General features: G+C 35.3%; 1 protein-coding gene across 9 annotated transcripts; it reads right to left on the bottom strand.

Annotated features, from left to right (window-relative positions):
• Nucleotides 1-279: 279 nt before the first annotated feature.
• On the bottom strand, nt 280-4528 carry Pif1 (Pif1 DNA helicase). Of its 9 annotated transcripts, none has more exons than XM_073970266.1 (4): nt 3985-4528; nt 2199-2597; nt 1977-2137; nt 280-1855 (listed from the first exon to the last, which is right to left on the bottom strand). In XM_073970266.1, exons 1-4 carry the CDS (start codon nt 4376-4378, stop codon nt 815-817), a joined length of 1995 nt encoding a protein of 664 aa, XP_073826367.1. In that variant the 5' UTR covers nt 4379-4528; the 3' UTR covers nt 280-814. The 9 variants fall into 9 exon arrangements, with proteins under 9 accessions (XP_073826367.1, XP_073826369.1, XP_073826373.1 ...); XM_073970268.1 differs by having other exon boundaries at nt 2199-2579; XM_073970272.1 differs by having other exon boundaries at nt 2199-2480.
• Nucleotides 4529-23762: the final 19234 nt, after the last annotated feature.

Genomic DNA, 23762 nt, shown 5'->3' with positions numbered 1-23762 from the left:
ATTCATAGTGCTCATCAGGAATTTGTGTTGGTGCCGACACGGTCTTTAAGTGCTTTTGTGTCATTATCTCAGGAAATATGGATTTGCTTCCGAAACAATTGTAGTGCACATGCGCCATTTTTTTTTTTTTTAATTTGTGAAGGACGTTCTCTAGTGAGTGGACCAATATATTCCATATTCGAGCTTGATGTCCTTAAACTGGACTTCTATGAAAAATTGTGTGTGGGAGGTACCCGATTGAGTGGACCGATAGTCCACATACTATACTAAACTGAAATCTTTTCAAAATACAATTTTTTGAATGGTTTATTAAAATAATATTACAATCATAATTTTAATTTTTATAAATGTTCATCTTAAAGTAGTCTTGGAGAAAAAATTGCAAAAAATTATTGCTAATTAAAAGAAAGTTTAATTAAAAGTAAAGAAAAATAATTCGTTAGTGTGATGAGTTTGATGTCTTTCCTTAGAAGATCATAGTACAAAATTATGAACTATGAATTTACACAAAAAGATATTGAGATTTTAAATTAAATATTATGATAAATACGAAGACGCAAAGACAATGTGGGGCAATTAAAAAATTAAAAAAAGTCAGTAATTTCACTAAGAAAAAACATAAATATTTGTTCTTTTGTTCTTGTTTTTTTCACGCTTAAACTAATACAAAAAATTGTTTCTAAATTAAATTGTCACATATTTCGAGTTACATAACTAAAATTTGTTGCTAAAATGTTACGGGGTAAAAGCTTCTAAGGCAGTGGAGTTAGTTAGCTTCCATAAAATAGATTCCCTGAATCCTTTCTCTCTCTTCTTAACTAATTGAGACCAATGGTTTACTCATTAAACTCTTTTTAATTTTTGCCAAGGCGCTTGAGGCATCTCCGGTTTTCTTCTTTTCCTCTTTATTCTTGGCACCCAAAGGTATCATAGTCGTGTCATGTAGACGTCGACGGAATAACTTATAATACTGTAATACTTGGGGATTTGCCCAAACCTGTTTGGGATCAAAATCTAAGATACGCACCGAATCTAAAGATTTAGCTCGAGATAGGGCAACATAAGCCTGGCCAGCTTCAAAGACTTTCGATAGAGACATTTCAACACAATCTAATGTCAAACCTTGAGACTTGTGAATGGAAAAGGCCCAGGCAAGTTTAAGTGGCACCTGACGTCGTGTCACGGTGCCTCCATTGGGTGTCTTTATAATCCATTTTTCATGTTTACAAAAATATTCGGTGTTATTTTTAAATCTCACCACGGGTACACCCTTTTCGAAACGTACCACAACACCACGGGCACCATTAACAAGACCCGATGATATGTTGATGTTTTTCAATAACATTACCTGGGCATCAATCTTTAGATATAATTGTGAAGGGGCCTGTACTTGAGAATCCAATTGTTTTGTCATTGTTGGATCAGAATCTTCGGCTCTAAAGAGAATCTTTTCGCTGGGTAGATTTTCTAGTTTTGATTCATTAATAGAATTGGCATCATTGGTGTGGGAACAAAGTTGAGTGGCCAAAATACCATTACCCTCGATTTTTTGTTTCGATGTGGTTTTGAGGCGTTTGGTAATGTCATCATTAATGTGGCCAATACGCAGATGATTTAGAATGCTAACAAATTCTGGATCAGATTGACGATGTACCTCCTTGAGTTCGTAGACATATTCAATACATTTTTCCCAGGCGGCTGATTGGAAACAAAATCTTTGTGGTGGGGTTTGTGAGGAACTTTCTTCACGTTTTATCACAGGCGGTAGCTGGAGGAAATCACCACAGAGTATCAGTTGAATGCCACCAAAGGGGCGATCATTGCGCCTAATGTGTCTGGCAACAGCTTCTATTTTCTGGAATAAGAAAAATAAATTAAAAGAATAGGAATTGGAACAAGTTCATTTTAGGTAAACCACAAGGATTTTGTTCCTCTAAACACAACCTAAGGCTAAAACATGCTTTTTTCAAACTTACATCAAAATATTGTCCATCCACCATGGAGATTTCATCAATAATCAAACGTTTGCATTTTCTCCATGCCTGGGCGTTGGCAGGACGAGATGCCAATTCATAGCAACGTTGTAAAGTGGCATCTCCACCTCCAATGCCAGCAAAAGCATGCAAGGTCACACCACCTGAAAACATCAAAATGACCCTATAAATTGATTCGACTCAAAAACGCTATTTAAAACTTACCAATTAGACAAGCAGCTACACCGGTTGAAGCTGTTGCCACAGTACCGTCTGGTGGCAGTGCTGATATGATTTTCCTCAACAAGAAACTCTTACCCGTACCAGCCGACCCGGTGAAGAATATACTTTTCCCCGATATGCAAGCCTTCAATACATCCATTTGTTCTTGACACAACTTTAAGCCTTCTTCCGTATCCATAGGAGATTCTTGATACAATTTCTTTGGTGCTGGTAGACCACTTTTATCACTGCCACCCTTAATTTCATCGTATCGTCGTTTCTTAGCTGCCAATGGAGATGGAGTTGTAGCCGTGCCCTTGGATCCCAATAATCCAGCCTTCTTCCTGGCCAATATCATTTCCGCCGTTGTTACTGGTGATACCTCTTCAAAAGTACTCGGGGCTTAAATCTAGTTTAGTAAAAACTCTCCGATTTTTTCGAAATTTGTTCCATAGGTAGATATTTTTACGCTGATTACGGGAATGTAAAATTTTCTTGGGGGACGGACCCGGTTACCCGGTTATTCGACCCGAAAGTCCGGGTACCCGGTACCCGATAGACCCGGTTCTACTGAACCTATTCTTACAAAATGGGTATCGTTGGAAAGCTTATGACCTTACCTATCCAACAAGTGGTCATATGATGGGGTTATCTCCAGGGGTTCAGAAGTTATAACCAAAATACCTCTTTTTGGACCCGGGTTTTTCCATAAAACCCTCAAAAAGTCGAAAAAGGGCCCATTATGGGTGCTCAATTAATTCACGTAATTTTATAGCTCATACTTCAACCTTTCCAAAATGGTGCCATTGGTTATAATACCTTCACTGGGTCCAGAGATATTGACCTTAGAATGAGAGAAAAATTTAAAATTTAGAAGAAAATGTTGTTCCCATTCCCTAGATTTGAACCTGTCCATAGGAGAAAGTCTTTAATCCCCGGCCGAAGGCCGGCTACTTAGAGAAAATTTATACTTTAAAAGAAAATGTTGTTCCCATTCCCTAGATTTGAACCTGTCCATAGGAGAAAGTCTTAAATCCCCGGCCGAAGGCCGTCTACTTAGAGAAAATTTATAATTTAAAAGAAAATGTTGTTCCCATTCCCTAGATTTGAACCTGTCCATAGGAGAAAGTCTTAAATCCCCGGCCGAAGGCCGGCTACTTAGAGAAAATTTATAATTTAAAAGAAAATGTTGTTCCCATTCCCTAGATTTGAACCTGTCCATAGGAGAAAGTCTTAAATCCCCGGCCGAAGGCCGGCTACTTAGAAAAAAATTTACTTAAAAAAAGTGATGAATTTAGAAAAACTTTTTTAATTTATATACATATGTACGATGGTTCTAAGGTCAATATCTCTGGACCCAGTGAAGGTATTATAACAAATGGCACCATTTTGGAAAGGTTGAAGTATGAGCTATAAAATTACGTGAATTAATTGAGCACCCATAATGGGCCCTTTTTCGACTTTTTGAGGGTTTTATGGAAAAACCCGGGTCCAAAAAGAGGTATTTTGGTTATAACTTCTGAACCCCTGGAGATAACCCCATCATATGACCACTTGTTGGATAGGTAAGGTCATAAGCTTTCCAACGATACCCATTTTGTAAGAATAGGTTCAGTAGAACCGGGTCTATCGGGTACCGGGTACCCGGACTTTCGGGTCGAATAACCGGGTAACCGGGTCCGTCCCCCAAGAAAATTTTATATTCCCGTAATCAGCGTAAAAATACCTACCTCTGGAAAAAATTTCAAAAAAATCGGAGAGTTTTTACTAAACTAGATTTGTTCCGTACTCGGTTTACCAGATAACATGTGGGCCCGTAATTGTTTCTGGGCCGTAGCATCATCAACATTCTCACCACCATTCATTTTTATAAAAATTGTTCGCAAGAAAAACATCAGCGTTCCAGGTGGCGCATTCGACAAATACATGGCACACTTTTCCGCTTTAAAATTCACCGATGCTTTACCCTCAGACATAAACTTCTTGTGTACCATTATATCTTTCATTTTGAATTTCATTGGCTTCACCTTGTCCGGGGTGCATTCTATAAAAAGTTCCCGTATATCGTTGCGTACCAATCTTAACGTGGCCGTTCGATATGCTAACTTGCGACCAACAGTTCCAGTGGCGTTTGTCCATTGCAGATTTACGGCACAGGTGAGGACGGCATCATTCAAATCCATATTTGGTGAGTTTTCTTCTTTTTCTTTGTTTTAATTTAGTAAATTATCCAATAAAATCCCAATTGTCACCCCCACCAAATGGCTAAACGACGAATAAAATTATTCCACAAAAAAATGCGCCAACTACAACTACAAAGACAAAATGCCGCCGATGACATACCGTTTCATTTGAAACATCAATGTTATCGAATATCGATCGATTATTCATGTGTTTACTAATCGGTAAATGCTGGTGTGTTTATTGTGTGCTAGCCACATGACAAACTAGGAGACTAATTCAAATCCACTCGATTTCAAATGTCAATTCCATTGCTTAAACGTCAAATGAAATCCAATTTGAGTGGATTTCGTAAATGTAAACCAAGCATAAAGCCATTTTTGATACTCTAATACAGTCGAACCTCGATCATTCGGGAATCGATTATCCGTAAACCTCCATTATCCGGGAAAGGAAAACACATATGGTCTCTTCCTTTACTTTTGAAAATGGTAAAACCGGCAAACGTAGTAAAAGTTGTAAACTGCTACCATATGAATTGAATAGTTGCTCTTTTCCAGAACCTGCAAGAAGCTACTACTTTTTACTACGATAACATTTTTTCCTTTATGTTATCGGAAAAAATAGTAAAAATTAGTAGATTCTTGCAGTTCAGGAACAGACCAAGTGTCTGAAGTAAAGGAACACTTTTCGAGTAAAAAGTGGTAAAACTTGAAGATTCTTGCACGTAAAGGAACAGAGCTTTAATTTTCTTGTTCAATTTACGCCAATTAACCGTGAAAATCTTTATAATCCGGGATTATATATATTTCATTCGATAAAATTGCAGTGGACAAAAACAATGCACAAATGAATTATTTCAGAACAATTTCAATATTTAAAACATCACACTAACTTCATAATTGCTCTTTTTAATAAATATTTGCAGGAATGTATATTTTTTATTAAAAATATATGAGAAAAGCGGGGTACACACGATCAGTTTTGACTGTCGATTTTTCGGAATAAATAAATGTCAAACTGTCCAGCAACCACAAAATATGTTGTGGTTGCCTGATGACTGACGAAAATGAACGGCAACCGATTATTTGAGCAAAACTGTCGGACAAAGCAGATCGTGTATGCCCCTCCAAGCAGTGTAACTCCATTATCCGTAATGCCTCCGGTGCCGACCATTGCGGATAATCGAAGTCCGACTGTAGTTCCTTTACATATAACCGGATTTAACAAACCTACTGGGTTTCAAATGTCAATTTCATTGTGTATATGTCAAATAAATCCTCATAGAGAAGGTTAACCCGACAAAGGCTATAACATAAACAGGCAATAATACTAACTTTACACTCATGCCCCGAAATCCACTACATTTCACGAAATCCTGAAAAACACCCTGGTGTTTACATTTGGTCTGTTACAGAACTGCAAGAATCTACTAATTTTCACTATTTTTTCCGATAACATAAAGGAAAAATTGTTATCGTAGTAAAAATTAGTAGATTCTTGCAGGTTCTGGAACAGAGCAATTTTATTTTTTGTTGATTTGAAAAATATCACAAAAATAAAGGTAAATGCATATGCGTAGTTGCTCGAATATGAATTATTAAAACAAGTTGTTGTAAATATGATTTTAATTAAAAATACGCGACTATATATAACTTTAAAGCTTTAAACTTTACACTTGCACTTAAAACAGGTATTTTGGGAGTTTACGTAATTTATTTGACAGATATTGTATGGAATTGACAACTTAGTCGATGGTCAGACTAGCAAGGTTTCTTGAAACCATTTTCGTTAAAGTTTCTTTTCAAGTTTCGTTAGTGTCCACACACGTTAACGTGAAATTTAAGATTTTTGCGTGTCCTCTTTATTTTACCATTCGCGTTTGTTGTGTTTCTCATACCAATAAAAACAAAACAAACATAAATAAACTAATAAACAACACAAAATAATTAGCAGTAATAATAAATCAATTAATATTATTAGTTAAATTTCACTACTTCATTAATTAAATGTTTTTATTAAATCTTGTTATGCTTGTTTTGTTGTTAACGTTTGCTTGAGAAAATAAAAATGAAAGAAAATGGAAGAAAAAATCTTGCAACGAATAACAAGAAGAGGCAACACAACAAACACAGAAACCCATGTACATGGGTTTCACTACTTCATACCCCTCGCCTATAAACTTGACGTCACCATGTTGAAATCGTGCTAGTGTGACCACCGACTTAAAGGACAGTACACATTTGGTCTGTTCCAGTACTGCACATTTCTACACATTTTTACTATTTTTTTGATAACATAAAGGAAAAATCGGTTATCGGAGTAAAAATGTGTAGTACTGGAACAGACCAATTGTCAGTTTTGAATGACGATTTTTTATCGATAACTGTCCAACCGTCCAGCAACCACAAAATATTTTGTGGTTGCATGATGAATGACAATAATGAACGGCCGCACTAGCAAGCACCAACAAATGGTTTGTTCCAGTACTGCACATTTCTACACATTTTTACTATTTTTTCGATAACATAAAGGAAAAATCGGTTATCGGAGTAAAAATGTGTAGTACTGGAACAGACCAATTGTCAGTTTTGAATGACGATTTTCTGCAATTATCGATAACTGTCCAACCGTCCAGCAACCACAAAATATTTTGTGGTTGCATGATGAATGACAATAATGAACGGCCGCACTAGCAAGCACCAACAAATGGTTTGTTCCAGTACTGCACATTTCTACACATTTTTACTATTTTTTTCGATAACATAAAGGAAAAATCGGCTATCAGAGTAAAAATGTGTAGTACTGGAACAGACCAAAAGCTGTCATTCAAAACTGACAATGTGTACCCAGCTTAATGATGCATATCGAAATTTATCGTAAATTACAAAAATTAAAACTATGACATGAACAAACATTATAATTAGAATTTTTATTGATAGAAGTGGTTTTCTAGAACATCCAAAATTTTACTACTTGTTCTATTTTCTGCAAGTTTTTTGTTCCCGCACGTTTTGAACAAATTTGTATGGGGAAGCAATTTTCGATAATTTGTTTTTTGCTAAAGCTTGGTACACATTTGCTCTGTTCCAGAACTTGCAAGAAGTTTCTACTTTTTATTACGATAACATTTTTTTCCTTTATGTTATCGAAAAAGTTAGTAGATTCTTGCAGTACTGGAACAGGACATATATTTTCGATAACATTGTTGTCTCTGAAAGAGACCAATTACTTTAAGATGTGAACAGAAGGAAATACGCCGCTTGTTTCACGCTCAGTTTCATGTAAAATATTAAAGGCCAAGTACTACTTAATTCAAATGCTGCCTGAATTAATTGGAATTAGTCTTTGACATGAAACTGAGCGTGAAAAAGCGGTGTATTGTCCCGGTCCACACTAGCGTGAATTTCATTAAAAAATTTCATGAAATTAGGCGTTCTTAAATCGAATTCCCCACTACAACAATTTTATGATTTTACTCTACTATGGAAGTCGATCTAGAGACGCATAATTTCATGCAATTTTTTTCAATGAAATCACTCTAGTGTGGACCGGGACATTTCATTGTTTTTACCTTCAAAGCTAATTTATTTTTTTACCTTTGGTCTGTTCCAGTACTGCAAGAATCTACTAATTTTTACTATTTTTTCCGATAACATAAAGGAAAAATTGTTATCGTAGTAAAAAATTGTAGCTGCTTGCAGCAGAGCACTTGTTTACATGGTAGAACAATATAAGGTAACAGCAATGCCCAGCTGACTGAACTGGGGTAACGTTATGCTCTGTTCCAGAACCTGCAAGAAGCTACTATTTTTTACTACGATAACATTTTGTCCTTTATGTTATCGGAAAAAATAGTAAAAAATAGTAGATTCTTGCAGTTCTGGAACGGACCATTAGTGTCAAATTGCATATGACATTTAATATACATATATATGTATTTATTTCTTGCTCTGTTCCAGAACCTGCAAGAAGCTACTATATTTTACTACGATAAAATGTTTTCCTTTATGTTATCGGAAAAAATAGTAAAGCTAGGTACACATTGTCAGTTTTGACAGCTTTGTTGTTGCTTGCTAGTGTGGCCGTTCATTTTTGTCATTCATCATGCAACCACAAAATATTTTGTGGTTGCTGGACGGCTGGACAGTTATCGATAATTGCAAAAAATCGTCATTCAAAACTGACAATGTGTACTGCACTTAAAAATTAGTAGATTCTTGGAGTTCTAGAACAGACCATCTATTTTCGATGCACATTAGGGATATTTTTAAATGAAAAAAATATATCATTCCGAAAAAAGTATTTCCCATACAGACATCTTCATATCAATGACATGTAACCTCCTCCAAGTCCGAACGACGTGCCGCACACTAAAAAACCGCTTATAGAAGCGGTAAAACATTTGTTAATATGCTGAAGAGCAGTACACATTGTCAGTTTTGAATGTCGATATTTCTCAAGTATTGATAACTGTCCAACCATCCAGCAACCACAAATAATTTTGCGGTTGCATGATGAATAGTTAAAAATGAACGGCCACACTAGCAAGCAACAACAAAGCTGTCATTCAGAACTGATATTTTGTTAAAATTGAAAAAAAATAAAGCCCTAATAAACATGTGCTTCTTTGATTTCAAAAACCAAAGATTGAAACAGATTATCCCTTTTCAATGAATTTGCAGCGACCCCAAACATTTTTACAAGAATTATACTATCTGTGAGAAATTATGCATTTAGTGGAATGATATGGAAACATTCAAACGTAACGTATTTTCGTTAGTGTTTTCCAACATATTCAATAAAATGTGAAAAATTATTAGTTTTTTAAATTCCAATAATTTATAGACATTAGGTCTGTACGATAACTTCGCAAGTAAAAAATTTTTGCAAGTACTTGCAACTACGTCTCATTTCTCTTTTATTGAAAAAGTTTGTTATCGAACAGCATTTTGTAAAAGTTTGTACAAATTTGTACAAACTTTTGGATTATCGAACAGACCTATTTCCTTATTTTGTTTACATATACAAGTGACACTAACATTACAAACAAAAACAAATTTCTATGTGGTTGTTGTTGAGTTGCATTTGTTGTAGTATTTATTTTACCTTATTTGTTCTACCATGAGTCAATATGAACATTACTTTTATTGGCAAAAAATCAATTAAAAATTAATCAGATTTTTGATTTTTTTATCAAATGGGTAACATTTTTTTCTGTGTACCTTACTTGGTCCGTCGGACCCAAACAGCTTAAATTTGCTTTCATTGCCAAAAATAATAGCCTGTTTTGGTCGGATGGACCAAGTTAGGACAAATACGGCCTTGTGCCCTAAAAAAACACAATTCCAATGACCCCAATCAGAAATCACACATTAGGTCTGTCTGGTTACTTTCCCAGCGAGAACTTTCTCAGAGAGTAAGGAGTTTTTATTCTCTTTTGCAAGAAAATTGTAAAAAGTAAGCAGACACCTTCCCAGCAAAAACCACCAAGGAATCGGCTGTCTTGCCCAAACAGAGCAATTTGTCGGCCAATAAAGGAAGCATTTTGTTTTTTTTTTTTTTTGAAATAAAAAGGAAAATGACCCAAAAATGGAATTCTTCCAGTTTGCAACTTTGTTCTCTGAAAAAAAAACAATACAATTAGGCTTGCTATTTCCGCAATAAAATTGTTTTTAATTTTCACAAACATAAATCACCGAATAATTAAAAACAGGTGATTGATTGTTTTCAGGATGAAGAAGAGTTTGCAAGAGCTTGCTAGAAGAAATTTGTCCAGCAAGAATTTGCAAACTCTCAGCAAAAGAACTGTCAAAATGCTTACCTCGATTCGCTCTCTTTTGTTGGCTGTTTGTGTTAACAGAGGACTTTTAGCAACAATTGGTACAAATTAGGTGTGTCTTTTTACGTGATAATTTGTAATAATTATTACGAAATGTTACTAAATGCTGTCTTTTTACACAAAAGTTCAGTAAAAGAGAGCGAAGTGAGAGAACAAGTTTGACAGTTGTTTGCTGAGAAATTGCTAAAAGTTGCTGAAAGAATTTTTCCCAGCAACCTTTAGCAAGTTCGATCAGCTGTTTTTTAATCATCTGGAAATGGCCAGCTGCTCAATGTTTATCTTAGTTTTTGTGGAAAAATACTATAAATATTACGACTCAGGTTTATTTATTGATTATTTTATTAATATATTAATTATTTTTTATTTATTTTGCTTAAAATTGAAGAACTTTTTCATTGCTTTGGAGTTATTTTTTCTTTCATGCATTGGCGCCAATGTTTTTGTTTTGGTTATCAACTGTTATCTAGCTAAAGTTTACTAAATGCTGTCTTTTTACTTTTTTCTCTATTTTCGTATCAAAGAGTAAAATCTCTCTTACTCTCTGAAAAGAAGTTGCTGAATAATTATTACTGAAAAAGTAAAAAGACACAACTATTGTTACAAGTTTTAGGGTAAACAGCATTGATGTCCAAAATAAATGAGAGAGAATTGATGGGAGAGTAATTTCCCTAAACAACGGCTGCTATCTCATTTGAATTCGTTATTCTCTGTTATTACGACAACGTGCAGGCGTTGACATCAATGGTAAACAGGCATCCCTATTCTATAATAAGAAATGGCCTTGTTTTTGTGGACATTCACGGAATCGTCTCTTTTATGGCCTTGTTTGTGCATTCCTGCAAATGTAAGGTTTCATTCTCCCTAAGGATTTCATTCTAACCATATAAGAAAGTTATTTTACTGATTTTTATACCCTCCACCATAGGATGGGGGTATATTAAGTTTGTCACTACGTTTGTAACTACTCGAAAAAATCATTGTAGACCCCACAAAGTATATATTCTTGATCAGCGTGCAATTCTACATCGATATAGCCATGTCCGTCCGTCTGTCCGTCTGTGGAAATCACTCTAGCGTCCGAACGGATTGACGTAGGTTGATGAAATTTTGGGAAAATATGTTATATTTACGTAGGACTTTTGGTATTGAAAGCGGGCTATGTAGGTCCACGCTTTCGTATAGCCCCCATACAAAATGACGCGTGACGCGTCGTCGTTTTAAGGAATTTTTAAGATATTTGGCCCATTTTACCACCGAATTGGTTGTAATTTGGTACTTTGTGTCTCCAGAGGCCAACAAATATTTCTACCAAAGTTGGGTTATTATATAGGTCCACGTTTTGGTATAGCCCCCATATAAGGCCCCATATAAAGTACGCGTCATTTTAACATATTTTGAATGTATTAGACCCATTTGACCACAGAATTGGTTGTAATTTGGTATTTTGTGTCTTCAGAGGCCAGAAAACATTCTTACCAAAGTTGGGTTATATAGGTCCACGTTTTGGTATAGTCCCCACATAAGACCCCTTATAAAGTACGCGTCATTTTAATATATTTTGAATGTATTAGACCCATTTGACCAAAGAATCGGTTGCAACTTTGTATTTTGTGTTTCCAGAGGCTAAGAAACATTTCTACCATAAAATGTTTATATAGGTCCACATGTTGATATAGCCCCCATAATACAAATCTCCCGATTTTCGATATTTTGAACGTTTTAGCCTCATTATCACACCGATATGGCTGAAATTTGGTATTTAGTCTTCTTTAGGCGTATAAAACTTTACCCTTGAAATTTGTAGGTATAGGTCCACGCCATCATATAGCCCCCATAGAACGGTACCTTCCGAATTTCGGTATTTTGAATGAAGTGGCCACATTAATCCACCGAAACGGCTGAAATTTGTGGTGGAGGGTATAAAAAGTTCGGCCCGACCGAACTTAACGCTTTTCTTACTTGTTGCCATTCAATTAGTGTCATCTAAACAGATAAGAACAACTAAAAATACAGATAACTTCAATTTTAAAAAATCAAGAAAATAGAAAATCAACGAACATACATATATCAATATTTCTGCTGGAACCTCCCGTCCCCATACGATCACAGAAGAGTTCTAATCATCAAAGCCTTGATTGGCAAAACAGCCTACATCAACGATCAGCTGTTCCTAGGGGCAAGCACACCCGGTATCAATATTTTTGAAGGGAGTGGTTTCCGAATTCTCCAATGGGATTCTCGAATTGTATACAATAATTAAACTGAGGCAATTTTGTGAAAGCGTGGAGGAATGACACAGATAATGCGTCATGAGTTTTGACGCTTTAATGGTCAGTGACTAAGTAGTACACTCGCAGTACTGCTTCCTACTAAACGGCATATACAACAATTTGATCAGTTTCATTGGCACAGAGGCCCATGATCATTACACGGGACATTCTATCATGCATGGTAGAATGATAAAAGGTAGTCGCATCTGTCAAATTTAGGTAAATACAATCCTGTATAACTGTACGGGATCGTGTCAAATACTAAACAATAATACGACATGACGTTTCATAACAAAATATACACATAGCCCAGAAAGTCTGCGTTCACCTTACTACTTTTCAAAAACGATGCTAAAACTTTAATAAATAGGTAAATGAGATCAGTTTTTCTTTCATAAATATGTTATTGGCACTCTTTACTACCAGAATAAAAAGAAAAATTCCTGAAAATATATTATTATTACGAAGATAACGATAAAAAAGTGTTACAACTGCTAAATTAGAGCCCCAAAAAGTCTGCGTTCACTTTGTATGTTGCAATAATACCGTTAGTTTTTTTTGAATTTTTTTGCAGTTTTCTCCCATTTTTAATCAATACTGTCACAACTGGTCATTCTGTGAGGTCGTTTACACACTTAACTTAAAAAAGTAAAATATTTCAAGAATGGAAAACAAGGACAAAGAAATTGGCATCGATAAAAGGAAAATTCTAGGTAAATATTGGAAAAAGCTATCGAAATATTGGCGAAACTGTAGGTAGAACATATTAGTCTATACATAGAGTGATAATTAACTATAAACAAGTAAAAAAGTATCAGTCGGCTTTGCCGACAGAGATATACCCTCAGCCTGTGTATATTGAAACAATTTTTTTCCAAAAAACGCATGTATTTAGGGAGTTTTAAAAATTTTGGGAGTTTGAACTAACAAAAATGTTGATTAGGATTTAATATCAAAAGTTTTGCGGAGGAGATACTAAAAAGAATGGATCTCCAGCCACTACATATGGTACCATAGGGGTTTTTTAGAACTTCAGGCATATTTGCTCAAGAAGTATGAACTTGCCCCTGAAACAACTTTTACCATCGCAATTGAGGGAGCAATGCAAGTTGCTTCAACAAAAATCAAAGTGATTCGAAAGCAGGTCTTAAAGGGAACATGTATCCGAAATTTTGAGTGGGAGGTACCGGATGGAGTGGACAAATATAGTCCATATTTGAACCTGATCTATATCTGGTAGATATATTAGGATGTGTAAAGTATGGACCAATTCGGCCACTCTCTTCAAGAGTTACCGTACGAACATTTTTGAACTTTTGTGGGGGAGGTACCTGAAGGAGTGGACCGATATGGCTTATCTTCAAACTTAAACTATGTTTGGACAAAATATTACTAAGGCCAAACTTTGGACCGAATCGGCAGACCTGTTCGATAGTTATTTTGCCCTCCAACCTCCTCACACGGTGTCATAGGGGTTTTTTGCAACTTTCATGCTATTTTCTCAGGAAGTATGGACTTGCGACTGATGGTACTTGTACCGTCGTATGGAGGGCAGTGAATACAAGTTTCTAAAACAAAAATCAAAGCGATTCGAGAGATGGCCCTAAACTGAACTTTTCCGAAATTTTGTGTGGGAGGTACCCGAAGGAGTGGACCTATTGAGACCATATTGGAACCTCATATTACCCTGGTAGAAAGTTTACGCTATACAAAGTATGGACCAAATCGGTCACTCGCTTCAAGAGTTATCGTGCGCACAAACTTTCCGAACATTTTCGAACTTTTGTGGGGGAGGTACCGGAAGGAGTGGACCGATATAGCCCATCTTCGAACTTAAACTAAGTTTGGGCAAAATATTACGAAAGCCAAAATTTGAACCGAATCGGTTTATCCGTTCGAGAGTTATCGTGCGCTCCAGCCAGCAGGACAGACAGACAGACAGACAGACAGACAGACGGACGGACATGGCTAGATCGACTCCAAATTGTCTGAAACACATTTCGTCCAAACATACTTGGGGTCTAAAACCATTATTTCGATGAGGCACATTTTCATCGTATCAAAGTGTATATACCCTCCATAGCCTAAAGGCTGAGGGTATAAAAATTAGTAGATTCTTGCAGTTCTGGAACAAACCAACAACATAGGACATTCTGGTAGAGCTGGCAAACCATAGATATTCCCAACATTAGATATTTTCGATATACCCCCATTATTACAAGTCTTCTTTTGTTATATGCTCTGTTCCAGAACCTATAAGAAGCTACTAAATTTTACTACGATAACATTTTTTCCTTTATGTTATCGGAAAAAATTGTTAAAATTAGTAGATTCTTGCAGTACTGTAACAAACCAATAGTTTGTATTTACCGAACAGATTTATAGCGTTCCGGTTAACTTAAAGTTAAAAGTGATTACTGAATTTCAAGGAGGAGCTTCTTGTGATTAACTTTCAATGTGAAAATTATATTTTTAATGCCTCCAAATTAGTTTATTTTGCATTTTCAAATCCATCAGATAGTAAAAGAACACATGTAATAATGGCCCATAATGTTTTAAAATATCGATTGCTATCGACAGTATCGTTAAGTTGTCATCGCCATTAATTTGGAGATGAAAATGGCGGAAATGTCAATGATTTTCTTGAAATTATGCAAAAGTAGTTCACAGAAATGTAAAGGAGAATAAACAACTACTTTTATTTTATAAAAAATGTAAAAAAATAAATTTTATTTTACCGAAAAATGTGTACGTGTGACTACGGACTTACTTTCTTACACAGCCTGTTTTGGTCATATGGACCAATTAAGGTATGTCATAGGGCAAATACCGCCTTGGACCCCAAACACACAATTTCAAAAGTAAAGTACAGAGGAGACTCTGTTGTGGTATGACGTTGTATGAGTGCTTCCGGTGTAGGAATTTTCCATTTTAGTATTGAGCACGTTAGTTGTGGTTGAGTTTGGGTTCTCTTATTCTCACAACTAATATTTATGGGTAGTAGTTCCGTTTAGGTGCCAAAATCCCTGTAGCTTATAGTGGTTTGCACTTCAACTTGTTGCTGTGAGGCTGCATTAAGTTCTGAAGAAATGTAATTCTACATCTTTGTGTTTATTTCAGCTCTAGTCCATATTTTGTTGTATTCAAGTATTTGAATAACAACAAAATGTTTTACAGTGGATATGAAATTGATTAGTTGCGGGCGGAGGGTGGGGAATACTATAGTTTCAGTTGTCACCAAACAACTTCATCAGTTCCCTTTTCCGCCGACTCTGTATCGATAAACAGGTCAATAAGCCCATCCAGCAAATTAAACAAAATGAGAAAATTGCTGTATGGCCCTAAAGCTGATTACCCTACAATTTGAGTCGAACTAAAGAATTTCATATCCACCACTGTTTTTATGTCGTCTTTGCTTTGCAAAGAATGCGAACATATGAGTGTTGCTTCAATAAGCGGGGGTAAAACAACGAGAAAGTTGTTGTTTTTGCATTACGCATTGATCAATGATCAAATGTAATTCTATAATAGGGATGCAAAAAACAGTACTCTAGCGTAAATTTCATTTCGTTTCATATATTGTCACATACAATATATTGTTGTGTGCATCCCTATTCTATAATAAGAAATGGCCTTGTTTTTGTGGACATTCACGGAATCGTCTCTTTTATGGCCTTGTTTGTGCATTCCTGCAAATGTAAGGTTTCATTCTCCCTAAGGATTTCATTCTAACCATATAAGAAAGTTATTTTACTGATTTTTGCCATTCAATAAGTGTCATCTAAACAGATAAGAACAACTAAAAATACAGATAACTTCAATTTTAAAAAATCAAGAAAATAGAAAATCAACGAACATACATATATCAATATTTCTGCTGGAACCTCCCGTCCCCATACGATGAAGATCACAGAAGAGTTCTAATCATCAAAGCCTTGATTGGCAAAACAGCCTACATCAACGATCAGCTGTTCCTAGGGGCAAGCACACCCGGTATCAATTTGAGGGGAGTGGTTTCCGAATTCTCCAATGGGATTCTCGAATTGAACAATAATTAAACTGAGGCAATTTTGTGAAAGCGTGGAGGAATGACACAGATAATGCGTCATGAGTTTTGACGCTTTAATGGTCAGTGACGAAGTTGTACACTCGCAGTACTGCTTCCTACTAACCGGCATATACAACAATTTGAACAGTTTCATTGGCGCAGAGGCCCATGATCATTACACGGGACATTCTATCATGCATGGTAGAATGATAAAAGGTAGTCGCATCTGTCAAATTTAGGTAAATACAATCCTGTATAACTGTACGGGATCGTGTCAAATACTAAACAATAATACGACATGACGTTTCATAACAAAATATATGTACAGTGAATCACAGTCAAAAGTATCCAATTCACTTTCTTTCATTAAAACAGCGATTTCTAAGAGTTAATTACACTGTGCTACAGTGAAAATTTGCAGGGGTTCTAATGCATAAATTCGGTTTTGTGGGAGTCCACAGAAGACGAAAATACCTTTGGTTTCTTTGGGTCACTTCGGTTTTTCATTTTATAACGGTAAATGTAGTGAAAAATGGATTTTCTTGGATTTTCAACTTTAAACGGACGTTACTTCTTTTCTCCACAACCGATTTGCACACACTGTTGTTCATTATAAAGGGGAGAGTAATGCCTTTCGAACAAGCCATAGATTTTTAAAATTGGTTAACAAATGGCTAAGTAATAGTGGTTTAAGTGCGACAAAAACGCATTAAAAAACAGTAAAATGTTTTTCCTTGTGCTCTAGGCTGCGTAATCGACACCTAACTGTACAATTATTTACTGTTAACAAGTAGGAAATTTAGTTGGCTTTCCAAAATGGGAAAAACCAACAAAATCCGTTGAAAAATCAATGCGTTATGACATTTAATGTGTTTTAACTTTTTGGTTTTTTTCATATTTTCCTTTATAAAACATTGATACCTTGTGCGTAATTGTTAAGCAGGATAATCACAATTAGAATCATACATGCAAAGATACCCATCTTTTATAAAGGAAAATATGAAAAAAATAAAAAAGTTGTAACACAAAAAATGCCATAACGCATTCATTTTTCAACCGATTTTGTTGGTTTTTCCCATTTTGGAAAGCCAACTAAATTTCCTAGTTGCTAACAGTAAACAATTGTACTGTTAGGTGTCGTTTAAGCATCCTAGAGCACAAGGGAAAACATTTTACTGTTTTTATACCCTCCACCATATGGAGGGTATAATTAAATTTGTCATTCCGTTTGTAACACATCGAAATATTCGTCGGAGACCCTATAAAGTATATATAGTATTGATCAGCATAAAATTCTATGTCGATTTGACCATGTCCGTCTGTCCGTCCGTCTGTCTGTTGAAATCAAGATACAGCTCGCAAATTTAAAGATAGAGTGTCAAAATTTGGTACAGAAGTTTTTATTACTTGCAGGATGGTTGGTATTGAAAATGGGATATATCGGTCCACGTTTTGATATAGCCCCCATAGAACGGTACCTCCCGATTTTCGGTATTTTCAAGGTTTTAGCTTCATTATACTACCAAAATGGCTGACATTTGGGACGTAGTCTTCTTTAGGGCTATAAAACTTTCCCCCAGAATTTTGTCGGTATCGGTCAACACCTTCATATAGCCCCCATAGAACGGTACCTCCCGATTTTCGGTATTTTGAAGGTTTTAGCTTCATTATCCTACCAAAATGGCTGAAATTTGGTACGTAGTCTTCTTTAGGGGTATAAAACTTTCCCTTAGAATTTTGTCGGTATCGGTCCACACCTTCATATAGCCCCCATAGAACGGTACCTCCCGATTTTCGGTATTTTGAAGGTTTTAGCTTCATTATTCTACCAAAATGGCTGAAATTTGGTACTTAGTCTACGTTGGTGGTATAAAACTTTCCCCCAGAACTTAGTCGGTATCGGTCCATGCCTTCATATAGCCCCCATAAAACGGTACCTCCCGATTTTCGGTATTTTGAACGTTGTGGCCTCAATATTCCACCGAAATGACTGAAATTTGGTATTTAGACTTCGTTGGGGGTACTCAAACTTCCCCTTTAAATTTGTCGGTATAGGTCCACGCCTTCGTATAGCCCCCATGGAAAGGTACCTCCCGATTTTTCGTATTTTGAAGGTTGTGTCTTCAATATTCCACCAAAATGGCTGAAATTTGGAATTTAGTCTTGAATGTGATATAAAACTGTTCGCCAGAAATATGTCTGTACAGGTACACGCTTTCATATTGCCCCATTTCTGACTAAAATCCGTCGGTATAGGTCCACGTTTCGATATAGCCCCCATAGAACGGTACCTCCCGGTTTTCGTAATACTGAAGATTGTGACGTCAATATCCAACTGAAATTCGTTATTTCGCCTTCAAAGAGTTATAAAATATTCCAGAAGAGTATTATCAGTATATCACGTCTTCCTATATCCCCATAGAAGCGTACTTCTTGATTTTCGATATTTTTTAAGTTTTAGCCACATTCTCATACCGAAATATAGGAAATTTGGTATTTAGTCTTTTTTGAGCCTAAAAACTTTCCGTCAGAAATTTGTCGGTATAGATCGACGTTTTGAAATAGAATGGTGCCTCAAATTGTTTTACCGAAATTGCTGAAATTTAATATTAAGTCTTCTTCATTCACGAAAGGAAACTAATTATTCAATTTTTCTTCAATACAACTTATGGTGGAGGGTATAACAAGTTCGGCCCGGCCGAACTTAACGCCGTTCTTACTTGTTTAATGCGTTTTTGTCGCACTTAAACCACTATTACTTAGCCATTTGTTAACCGATTTTAAAAATCTATGGCTTGTTCGAAAGGCATTACTCTCCCCTTTATAACAAAAACAATGTGTGCTAATCGGTTGTGGAAAAAGGAAGTAATGTCCGTTTAAATTTGAAAATCCAAGAAAGCCCATTTTTCAGTACATTTACCGTTATAAAATGAAAACCCGAAGTGACCCAAAGAAACCAAAGGTATTTTCGTCTTCTATGGACTCCCACAAAACCGAATTTGTGCATCAGAAATCCTGCAAAAAAATTTTGTCCACTTTGGTATCACAGTGTTATTGATAGCGATTTCATTCTTTTTTATATTGTTACATTAGTGTCTTAACTTAAATATAAAATAAAATTAACAAAATTCAGGTAAGTTTAGATAAAAAATAAAAATTGGTAAACAACATCGATTTCTACCTCACAGTGAAAAGAATGCACTCTAAAAGTTTCATGAAACAAAAAGGATTTTTAGGGTTTCAGTCCTTGGTATGACATCCATTGTTATTCTAGACTTTTTGGCAAAAATTTAACTAAATTTTCGGTGCACAATATCTGAATTTTTCCCCATACTTCCTGCAACACATTTTTCAGGGTTCCTATACTTTAGATGTTACGATTTTTTATATTTGTCTCCAAAATACTCCATAAATTATCTATAGGATTCAAATCCGGGGATCGGGTAGGTGTTTGAATCACTTTTGGACAGTTACATACATAGCATCCATTTTGGAAAAATATGTGATTTGTGCTCGGGCTCATACATACAGTGACACAGAAAAGTATACATACACCCTACAAAAATGCAGTTTAGGCTAAATCGTTGGGATTTTAACAGCAACAACTGCACTGTGTGGCTCCTTGGTGACAAAATAACCATAATTACACAAATTTATTTTAATCTAATACGTATATTTAATACGATTAAAGAAATTCAATTTTCACAACACAGAAAAGTATAAATACACCCCAAGGAAATATGAGTATTATCGTAAAATGTATGGAATTACTAGCAAAATTTATACATTTTTTAGCTTTGGCGAATGTCTCTGGGCGTCTGAGATATATTTTAGAGAAAACAAATAATTTTTTGGGGGTTTAATGCCGTTATTTAAGGTCGGACTTCTTGTATAGCTCATTAAACCTGGCCCTTGCTTAATTCTTTGCGTTTTTAGGTGTTGTACTTTATAAAAAGCACAAAATTAGTTTCAGATTGCAAATATTGAGACCCTAGAAAGCTTTGGAGTTGTTATTGAGCAAAATATTCCTTCCTGGACGTCGATTAATACACGTTTCTCCTCAAATTTCTCAGGAAGTTAATATATTCCGCGGAATTCCTGGCGCAAATTACATACAAAAGGCATTGAATTGCCTTGCAATATGGTCCGATACAATCCTTGGGCATTAATTGAATCAGAAATGTGAAATATTTTGTTACAAACCTGTTCCCAAAGCTTCCAAAGCAACAAAATATAAGCACTACCAAAAAAGCATGAAATTTGTACTGTGAACAATGTCGTTTTCGTATTATGATCATTACCGTCACTATAGGGGCGAAACGTTTCGTATAATTGTACATTTCTGAGTCAATTGATGTCCAAGGATTGTATCGGACCATATTACAAGGCAATTCAATACCTTTTGTATGTAATTTGCGCCAGGAATTTCGCGGAATATATTAACTTCCTGAGAAATTTTAAGGAAAATGTGTATTAATCGAGTCAAGGAATGAATATTTTGCTCAATAACAACTCCAAAGCTTTCTAGGGTCTCAAGATTTGCAATCTGAAACTAATTTTGTGCTTTTTATAAAGTACAGCACCTAAAAACGCAAAGAATTAAGCAAGGGTCAGGTTTAATGAGCTATACAAGAAGTCCGACCTTAAATAACGGCATTAAACCCCCAAAAATTATTTGTTTTCTCTAAAATATATCTCAGACACCCAGAGACATTCGCCAAAAATAAAAAATATTATAAATTTTGCTACTAATTCCATAACTTTTACGATTATACTCGTATTTCCTTGGGGTGTATGTATACTTTTCTGTGTTGCGAAAATTGAATTTCTTTAATTGTATTAAATATACGTATTAGATGAAAATAAATTTATGTAATTATGGTTATTTTGTCACGAAGGAGCCACACAGTGCAGTTGTTGCTGTAAAAAACCCAACGATTTAGCCTAAACTGCATTTTTGTAGGGTGTATGTATACTTTTCTGTGTCACTGTATATTGATAAAATTGGAATGTTGTCCCAAATCCCATTTTTTCAGCGCCTAAATTTCAAATTATCCTTTCAGAATGTTTAAATAATACATCTTATCCTTAATTCCTTCGATAAAGACACGATTTCCTACACCGGAAGCACTCATACAACGCCATACCACAACAGAGTCTCCTCTGTGCTTTGCTGTTGAAATTGTGTGTTTAGGGTCCAAGGTGGTATTTGCCCTATGACATACCTTAATTGGTCCGTATGACCAAAACAGGTTAATGTTTGTCTTCATTGCTTTCATTGGCAGCCTGTTTTGATCACATGGACCAATTAGGGTATGTCATAGGGCAAATACCGCCTTGGACCCCAAACACACAATTTCAAAAGTAAAGCACAGATGAGACTCTGTTGTGGTATGGCGTTGTATGAGTGCTTCCGGTGTAGAAAGTCGTGTCTTTATCGAATTTTCACATTCGGGGTATTGCAGTTAACTTTATTCTGTCAATTTCTGATTCAATTGGTGTCCAAGGATTATATAACGCCATATTAAAACACAATTCAATGTCTTCTGTATGTAATTTGAGCCAAGAATTCCGAGGAATCTATTAACTTCCTGAGATATCCCATGAAAAATGTGAATTTATCGACACCCAGGAAGGTGTGATATGCACAAGGTCAACTAAAAAGCTTTCTAGGATCTCAAAATCTATAATCTGACACTAACATTGTGTCACTCAAATACCTACTACTCAAATACCTAAAACGGAAAGAAATCAGCAAGGGTCCGCATTAACGAGCTATACAAGAAGTTTGGCATTAAATAACGGCACTTAACACCCAAAAATTATTTTTTTTTTCTCTAAAATATATCTCGGACACCCAGACACATTCGTCAAAACAATAAAATGTATAAATTTTGCTGCTAATTCCATAAATTATACGATAATACTCATATTTCCTTGGGGCGTATGTATACTTTTGTAAGTATCATTTTTTGGTTTTTCTAAAATTTACCGTTATTTATATTATGGAATATACTTTTGTTGTATTAAATATTGTTTATTAGTGAGACGAAATAAACCTGTGTACTTGGCATTTCATAAATATCATTACTTTTTCTAAAACCCGAGATTTATGGGGCGTACGTATACTTATGTAAGACTGTGTATGTATATCAAAATAGATCAATTTCAAAGTCAAGGCTGTAGTTAACCTTTAACTGTGGAGGTGGGGGTAAATTTTAACCCTTTGATAATATTTTGTTAATTACTTTCAAATGATTTGAGCGATCGGTCTAATTTTCTCTGTATCTTCATATTTCCTTAACATAAGTAGGCAGTAATGTTTTGGTTGTCATATGACTAGCAAGTGAGGAGATATGCTTAGGGTGGTGTAAAAATTACCCCACGTCCAAGTTCTTGTCACTGTGGCACACAAAATATTTTACCACCACCTCCAAACTAACGTAAGTATCCTATGTAAAAAAATGACCCCACGTCCAATACGACGTATGAATTTCATGGAAAAGTTTTGACCACACGTCAAACTCGGCATATGAATTATATATTCTGCATTTTCAATTAATCCATTTTCACAGCAAATCAGTGTTCCTATAATAAGGCAATTGCTAGAAGAGGACGATAAGTTCAGCAACGTTGACGGTGATGGTCGATTCCGAATTCAACATAACCAAAGGCTACTTGCGTTAAATTATTACTAAGATCTTGGGCAAGGACTAATAGCCCCATCCAAAATATATCCCAGAGACTCGAAAATATGTTATATATGCTTAGAGGCATAACAAAAAACTACACATACCTGTTTCCAATCCAATAAAGGAATGTAAATGGGTTGCATCATACCCATATGTATGTGTACAGTGTACGATCACTATGAATGATAATTCAACTATTTGGTACCCTGCAGATTTTTAAAAGACGTGTGTTTTTGAATGATCTCTGTATTTTTATTAAATACGTAGGCAAGACTGTCAAAAAATGTAATTTCACGTTTTTAAGTATTGTTATATTATTTATCTCTTCTAGAAATAAAATATGTCTTTTTTGTTGGATTAAAAAAAGGTTTGTGAAATGTAGAGCCTAATTTTCTATATAAACAAAGAGTGTGGTTTGATTTGATATTATTTTATTATTTCCTGACACAATATCATGCAAAAAATGCAAAATATTATAAAAAATAGAAAATATATAAAGAAATATGTATTTAAGAATATGTATAGGGGTAAAAT

This window comes from Musca autumnalis, unplaced genomic scaffold (genome assembly GCF_047663935.1).
Source record: "Musca autumnalis isolate F117 unplaced genomic scaffold, ASM4766393v1 scaffold_2, whole genome shotgun sequence".
NCBI classification, from domain to species: domain Eukaryota; kingdom Metazoa; phylum Arthropoda; class Insecta; order Diptera; family Muscidae; genus Musca; species Musca autumnalis.
Note: the sequence above shows the minus strand (reverse complement) of the source record. Positions and strands in the feature narration are given on the sequence as shown.